The sequence below is a fragment of the Piliocolobus tephrosceles genome, unplaced genomic scaffold (genome assembly GCF_002776525.5).
Source record: "Piliocolobus tephrosceles isolate RC106 unplaced genomic scaffold, ASM277652v3 unscaffolded_34047, whole genome shotgun sequence".
In the NCBI taxonomy this organism is placed as follows: Eukaryota; Metazoa; Chordata; class Mammalia; order Primates; family Cercopithecidae; genus Piliocolobus; species Piliocolobus tephrosceles.
Window position 1 is genome coordinate 1 of NW_022317696.1, and position 8,640 is coordinate 8,640.

At 39.6% G+C, this 8,640-nt stretch overlaps 1 protein-coding gene and 1 pseudogene across 1 annotated transcript; one reads left to right on the forward strand and one right to left on the reverse strand.

The window, feature by feature from the left end:
• The first annotated feature begins 5,686 nt into the window (after window positions 1-5,686).
• On the forward strand, window positions 5,687-7,169 carry LOC111527816. Its single transcript, XM_023194320.2, is given in 2 exon segments — window positions 5,687-6,652; window positions 6,655-7,169. Coding segments are annotated over 2 exon segments (1,161 nt in total). The 5' UTR covers window positions 5,687-6,006.
• Window positions 7,170-7,732: 563 nt separating this feature from the next.
• Window positions 7,733-8,296, reverse strand: LOC111530537 (annotated as a pseudogene).
• Between the last annotated feature and the right edge of the window lie 344 nt (window positions 8,297-8,640).

Consider the following 8,640-nt stretch of genomic DNA (forward strand, 5'->3'; position numbering starts at 1 on the left):
AGCTCCGCCAGCTCCAGCCCCAGGTCCTGCGCGATGCGGCCCACGAAAGTGCCGTGTTTGGACTCCTCGTAGACGGAGTAGTGGAGCTGGCCGCTTCCCATCTCCCAGAATTCGAGGAAGAGAAGCCAGAGCAGCAGTCGTGGGGGGCCCAATCCCCTACTCTGAAAACCAAACATCGCATACGAAATTGGATTCCAAAATAAGCTTCTTTACACCTACAGTACCAGATTCTTCAGTTTCAGGTTAAAAATCTCGCTGAATTCTTGAGAAGTTTCAAAGGCTCCTTAAACGGTGGCATCCGGTATGATGGAGTCCCTTTGTATGCGAGTGCCTGACTATTCAGATCAACATTTCAAGGAACTTTCCACCAAGTAAAGAGCGACACCTTGCGCCTAAAACTGTGAGTACTGTGCACTACATTTACCACCATAGAATTTCACGTGTTTTGGGTTTCTTCCACTAAATATTTCCAACGTGCTTATTTATGGAATATTCAGATTATAAGTCATAATGAAACTCAATATATATGGAAATGGCATTTTATTTCTTGATTAACGTCAAATTTAAATTACTGTGTCTATGTTTGACAGCATTATAAAATTGTTCTTTTACTTATCTAAAATACATATACACTGAGAGAGTGAGAGAGAAAGAGAATTCAGTTGTTAACGTGGCCTCATGAAAAACTAGGGCTAAACATTTCCTGAAAGTGTTGTTCCTCATATAAAAATATTATCAAATTTGAATTGTTTTACTTTCAGTCTCCCTTGTTACTTTGGCTACTATGGAACTCAAAGAAAAAATTGAAGTTTTATAAAAGCAGCTCTTTAGTCTTTATGTTCCACATGATCTATTCTCATCTCTGTGGGCTTGCCTTTTTATACCTATTTTCTATAGTTCTGATTCTTTACTGTTATTTAAACAAGTATATTCATATTCTCAAACTTGGTAGTTTTAAAAAAGGATTCACAAAGGAAAAGTCTATTGATCTAGATGAATTTTTATTTGACATTTATTATTTCTAATGTAAGCCATAGTAGCATAATACGAGATATCAAAATTGATCACTTTATATAATAGAGTCAATGATATGACAGAAATAGGCTTTTCAACTATAAAATAAATTTTAGTATCATTCGATAAAATAAATAAAATCACCCTGAACATCTTTGTGCCATATTGGTATTTCCAAGTCACCAACATTGGTTTCCTTAACCTAATTCAGTTATATTCATGAAAATAGTTTGTTTCTTGTTTAAAGAATTTTGGGTTTGAGAGCATAAGTTCATGGAAAACAAGAGATGTGATTTTTAATTATATCTTCTCTAAGTACCTGATATTGTGCTTAAAACATAGAAAATTAATCAAACAATTCAATTAAATGGTAAATTACCTTAGTGTTTGTGGAAATGGAATTTCATAGAAAATACTGAGTAAAATACAGGAATTGCTTATGAGAGTTTTCATTGCCTGAAGTTGTAATTTGCTTGAATTTTCTTTGTCTTTTCATATACTCTTAGGATTTAGGAGGAAAAAAAGAAGATGCAACAAAATTTTAGAGTAGAAACTGATTTCAAATAAATACCACTCTAGCTTAAATATTTTGTTGTATAGTTTTGATGGTTTATCTCCAATCTAAAAATACTGCAATGACATATGAAAAACTTATCATATGTGTATGCTAATATTTTATATATATTCAACTATTAATTTGAGATTTTGTTCTACTTTTTTCATATTTACTCTTTTCCCAATGTTGTCATAAAACTAGAACTCTAATTAAGATGAATGTAAAATTCTGTATTAAAAAATTAAAGGAGACATATCAACTTTTATGACAGTTAGTTCCATCATGCATCTGTAAAATAATCAATCATAGTAGCCTCTAATCAAAATAGAACATTAGACCAGATGACAGTATATTCAACATGATATTTGAAGTACATCAGGTTTATTTTGAACAAAAGGAAACAACAGATCCTCAATCACCTTATTATGGGAATTCAGGATGAAGATGTTATACGGAATGTAGAGTCTTCCAAGGTAGGAAAATGAATCTGAGAAGGTTTACCCTGTAAAGATGATAATATCACATATTTGAATTAAAACAAAATGTTAATTTAGGTATTAATTTCCAAAGATACAGTATTTTGTGAATATATAAAGTAGTACTGAACAAACGCCAAGTCATAATAGAGTTTGATATAGTTTATGAATCAATGACCCGTCTTTTGCATTTTGGCTGTGATATTTCAGGTGTCACCATCTCAACCAGCCCTTAGTGAAGAGATTATGCTCCCTTTGAACTCATCTTTGAGGATCAGCCTAATATCTGGGTATAGGCTAATGCCAAGAAGTCATTTCAATACAGTTATTGTTAACTGATTTTGTAAAATCAATTGAAGATTAAGGAACTTTGTGCCTGACTTTTACTATATCAATCAGGACATACAATCTGCCTGTATGTCCTGTTAGTCATATATGTATTAGAGTGCATAGTTTAATGTCTTACTAGTGCACATCATCCACTGATATTCTATAACAGACCTGGCACTATTATTTCTTGAAAACACCTAAATAAATTTTGATACAGCTGTCAGAACACCAGGAGGTTCTCCAAAATCAACAGATTAGAATTACATTATCCAACCACTGTATTAACAAAATTATAGGATTTACTCAGTAATGCTAATTCTGCTTTATCATGGCTTAGTCAAGTAAAAACAGTTATTTGGTCACAAATCGTTTGTCAGTTGGTACAAGCTTCCCAGCCAACAGTAAGACTGAAGAAGACTGAAAGACCTACACACATTTGAAGATTTTCATGGGAATCTATGTCTCTAAAATTGTTATTGAAGTATGCAATATTGTAAACATTTATTGAGTCCTTTGGCCATGTTCAGGGTCCCTGAAATAATAATATCAACACCTATACTTGTCCCAAACACTGTCTTTATTCACAGTAACGAAAGAAGGGTGTCATTTTTGGTATATAGTGTTTAGTTTGGGTGTTCCGCAAGGATATTGGAAACCACAGTTTTCTGACTTTTCTTACATGTTAGATGATTCTTACTTATATCACTTCCAAACAACAGGCACATAGTTCTTATAGAGCAACTCTTAATTATTTAATAATTACATAACCAAAATACCTATCTCAATGTGGCATTGATTAAAACAAATGATAATGATGATCATGAACTCTTATAAGAAAAAAATCACTTAACATAAAAAAAACTTAGTGCCATCTCAATCATGCATTGTACAAAATTAATGATGAAGACAATCGTGAAGTTTCTTCTAAGCACAACAGGAAGAAAGATTTGCCTGTACACAGCTTGTGCTTGATTTTCCTAGCCAAGACTATGTTTGAGTAGAGAAAAGACTTACTGAAGACAGTTCTACATTATAGTGAACAAAGAATGTATCTGAAGTCTGAAAGATATGCATTTGAATAATATCTCCACCATGTACTGGCACTGGATAAAATAGATAAACATCTCAGCTTCTCTTATTTTATCTTTCAGATTGGAATGGTCATATGTACTTTAGAACTTGTTATAAGGATTAAATGAAATAATGTATTTAAGCCCTTTACTTGATGTCTAACAAATATATTAATAAACTGCTCAAACAATGGTGATTTACTATCACGAAGTTACTGATCAGTGTTGGCTCTTGTTCTATAGCTATGGATGAAGAGAATTCCAACACCATAAAGTAGGACAGGGTATTCCCTTTTCTGAAATGTCCTTAATGTTTATCTTCATAGAAATCATCCTCTCAGGCCGGGCGCGGTGGCTCAAGCCTGTAATCCCAGCACTTTGGGAGGCCGAGACGGGCGGGTCACGAGGTCAGGAGATCGAGACCATCCTGGCTAACACGTCTCTACTAAAAACTACAAAAAACTAGCCGGGCGAGGTGGCGGCGCCTGTAGTCCCAGCTACCCGGGAGGCTGAGGCAGGAGAATGGCGTGAACCCGGGAGGCGGAGCTTGCAGTGAGCTGGGATCCAGCCACAGCACTCCAGCCCGGGTGACAGAGCGAGACTCTGTCTCAAAAAAAAAAAAAAAGAAAAAGAAATCATCCTCTCAGAAGTTATTTTTCTAGGTAGACACCACTAACTCCTTTTCAGCATTTATATTAACTTTACCCTATCTATAACATGATTATCCTCCCATAAGTAAATATACTATTTCTTTACACAGAATTAAAGGCCATCTCATTTGTAATTAGAGCCAAAAAGAGCAAAGTAATTTTACATATAATTTGATATACATCCTTACAGCTATAAATACATGTTCTCTGGGATCCCTTTAAAGAAAGCAATTCACATGAATATGGTGTGAAGGCAAAAAATATTTTGCATCAAATATATCAAGAGTATACAATGTTACATTCTAAGGTATAATTAACACCACAATTGTCAAGTGGAAGTGCCTTTATTAATATCCCATGGTTCTTATACTTAAGTTATTAAAAGCAATGACATTTTTTGGTAGAGATGGGGTTCTCACTATGTTGCCCAGGCTCCTGGCCTCAAGCAATCCTCCTTTCTCGGCTTCCCAAAATGCTGGGATTGCAGGCCTGAGACACCCTGCCAAGCTCAGCAATGCCATTCTGAAGACCATGCAGTTTAATGAACACAGACAATGGTATCACTCTTCATCATTTATGGGAAGATTCTCTTATACTTAAAACCCAAATAAGTGTGAATTTTCTTACCCTAAAATATTTTCATGCAGCCAGGTGCCAAATATGAAAGAAAAATGAGTATAATCAGTGCTCAAAGAAATCTTCCCAAAATAGTAGAAGAGTTCAACAACTTAAACTGGAGGACAGCAGCAATTAGTTCAACAGGTTATTAAGCAGAGCTGACTTAAAAAAAAAAAAAAGAACAAAATTGTTGGCTACCTGAAGTAGCTGAAGATTGTGAAGACAATGACCTAAAGTGAAATTATAAGAAGATTGAAGACAAAAATTAAGAAGTAAAACCACCTTTAAAGGCAAAGCTAAAACTCCACCCACTGCAATCACCATCTCAAAAAAGATTGCTATTGATCGTGAAGAAACAAAATTGTTTCTGAACGAAGCTGCCTCAACCCTGCTCATCACCGTTTGTGAAAGATAAATTTACAGATTATAGAAAGATAAAAATTTAAACATGTTTTAAACTCAAATAATTATTATATTAAATATTGTCATGGTATTTTTGAACACATAAAAATAATAAGGAATGGAGGACACAAATCAGAATAAGAAAATGAATAGGAATAAAGAACTTGCTTCAAAATTGAGAAGATTTGACCTTCTCATAAGGATCGTTATTCATCATGATCCTTCCTGTAAGATTTAACTTTCTCATTTACAGGAAACAGCCACTCAGTCTAATTCATTAGTAGTATTATTATTATACTTACCAACTGAAGAATATTCCTAAAGAATATTCATGGCGACTGTAGTAAAACGTGATGAAGATGGCTAGACTTCCCATGTACTTTTTTTTTTTTTTTTTTTTTTTTTTTGAGACACAGTTTCACCCTGTCTCCCAGGCCGTAGTGCAGTGGCCTGATCTCAGCTCACTGCAACCTACACCTTCTGGGTTCAAGCAATTCCTGTGCCTCAGCCTCCTGAGTAGTTGGGATTACAGGTGCGCACCACCACACCCAGCTAATTTTTTTGTATCTTTAGTAGAGATAGGGTTTCACCATGTAAGCCAGGCTTGTCTCAAACTCCTGACCTCGAGTGATCCTCCTGCCTTGGCCTCCCAGAGTGCTGAGATTACAAATAGGCATGAGCCACAGCACCCGGCCCCAATGTACTTTAAATAAACCATCTCAAAAGAAAAGCAAAAGCAAAATAAATAAAGCAATCGAATTAAACAATAACTCGGTAAACATTATCAATGTAACTATGGGGGACGTTAATAGGAATGAAATGCTTTCCAGGATTACAGTACTTACATTCTCAAAAATTTTCTATTGAAGTCCGTTTCCAAAACCTGAACCATGGGGAACAGTAGGACTGAAAACCATAAGGTTGACCTTGGGTGGCCACTCTCCGAAGTAAGATCTCCTTTGCTGCAAGTAAGACCAGATCCCACTACGCTGAGGCGCACCAGCGTGGGCTTGTCCGGCGTGCACGAGCCCTCGGTGAGCGGCACCAAGCACCGCAGTGTCGTGTACAGCAGCAACGTTAGCACCAACAGGCTGGACACCACTCAGATAGCAATGATCAGGTACACGTTGACATCCACCAGTGCTGCCTCCCGGACCTCGACGCCTGCCAACGCGTGTGATGAGACTTTCCTCGCCTGTCTGCTCTCCGCCAGCGACACCACCACGGTGGTGGTGGCAGTCAGCGCCATCTCGCGGTGGTCCTTCATCAGCACCAGCAGGCGGTGGCTCGTAGCTTTCGCCTTGTTCAGGGTACTCGTGCTGATCTCGCCCATGCACAGCCCCACGTGGAACGGGTGCTGCCAGCTGACAAAGGCAGCACTTGTGACAACCAGACGTCGTAACTGGAGTCCACCGCGCGCACCTTCGCCACCACGTGGCCTGCACACACTGAATGCGGGACCAGCTCACTCACAGCGCCGCCATTCCACCCAAGGCGCCAGCAGCGCCGACAAAGTTGTCGTTCCAGCACTAATACCTGCAGCGTCACGCTGCTGCCCAGAGGCGGCATGCCAGCTTCGCGCGCTCTCACCTGGAACTGCAGCAGCTCCAGCTCCTCGTGGTCCAGTCGCTGGAGCGCGTACAGCTTGCCGCTCTCCGCGTGCACCGACACATGGCTAGACAGCGCGCGCTCACCCACCCGCTGTTCCATCAACAGCACGTTCTTCTGCGCGTACGGGTCCCGCGCGGACACTGTGAAGCCGTGGCAGCCCCGCAGGTTGTTATCTTTCACGAACACCATGTACTCGGGCTGCCCGAACGCCGGTGCGTCGTGGTTCACTGTTCGGTCACTTCCACGGACCCCATGGCTGTGGCTCACAATGAAAGCGAGTCCCCATTCCGCGCGATTACCACCAATTGATAGATTTGCTCTCTTTGTCCAGGGCGCTGTGGAGCACCAAGGAATAGGTTCTCGGCGGGGCCTATTGAAGGTGGAAGCCAGCTTGAAGAGACGTGAGGCGTCAGGGTGCGGGTCACCTGTTGCTTGGCACTGAAGTTGGGGTCAGTTACACTGATTAGGGCTATTACGGTACCCAGCGGAGTGTCCTCCTGTACAGGGAATGATAGCGACTTACTGCTAACTCTGGAACACTATCATTGATGTCCAAGACTTCTATCAAGTCTGTGCAGTGACCAAACAATGGGGAATTACCTTTGTCAACTGCCTGTATTTGAATCTTTCATTATTTAGTTTCCTCAAAATCTATCTTTACATTTACTTTTATTTCTCCACTGTCTGAATCTATGCGAAAAAGGGCTTCTATATTAGGGGAGACATCAGTTGCAAAGAAACAATGTGGCTGTTTGAACCCTCATCCAAATCCAAGGGGTTAAGTCTAATAACCAGTGTACCTTCGCCTGCATTTTCCACTAATTTCATATGATAGACTGCTTTGTCAAACACTGGGCATCATCATTTACATCCAGCGCTGTGATATGTAATGCTTTGGTGCCTGTCAGCTCATCTTTGCCCCCATCAGTTGCTTTGAGCACCAAGAGTAGCTCTGAAGTGACTTATCTATCTGAAATACTTTTTAAAATATACCTTCGAGTGGTTTTACCTGCTCTTGGTTGGTATTTCCAGGGAAAAATAATCATTGGGGTACAGTATGTAAGTCATCAGAGCATTGGCCTCGATGTCGGCATCCCAGACATCCTCTAGTGAAACACGAGAATCAAGAGCCCTAGTTTCAGAAACAGATTCTTTTGTGTTGCTAAGAACACTGGTAGGTTGTCTTCAATGCTCTTCACTTTCACCTCCACATGGAAAACCTGTAGCAACTTGTCCACGATCACCTCCAGGTGGATGCTGCACTCCAAGATCCTCCCACACAGCTCCTCGAGGTCGATCAGAGAACTCACAAAAATGCCATTCTGCAGATTTACCTCCAGAAGGTCCCTGCAGCCTTTGGAATCCAACTGAAACAGGTGAAGTATCAGCTCCACCAGTTCCAGACCCAGGTCCTGCGCGATAGGGCCCACGAAGATGTCATGTGCCGTCCTTGGCCTCTTCCAGGATAGTACAGTGGAGCTGGTCCTTCCCTGCTTCACAAAATTCAGGGAGCAGAAGCCAGTGCTGTAGGCTCCGGGATTCCTGGCCACTTAGTCTGGTAGCTGTCATCATGCCTCTCTTTTGGTTAGTAAAACAATATTTCATGACTAGAAAGACTTAGTTCCTCTGAGACCTTTCGATTTCTTGTTCCTGAGGTTCCACATGATCTTAATGGGTGTTTGTAGTTTTTAAAGCACGGGAACAATGGAGCTTCTTTCTGATCTAGGAATAATCTGATTTTCTTCTGTTAAAAAGTACTTTTCTTGGAGAATAACAATATCCTGTGGCTCAAAACATAAGTGCGTTTGGTTTCATATTATTTCACTTACCTTCTTGTTTCCTGATTCCTGCATATGTTTATGTTTACGATTTCTTTTTTTTTTTTTTTTTTTTTTTTTTTTTTTTTTTTTTTT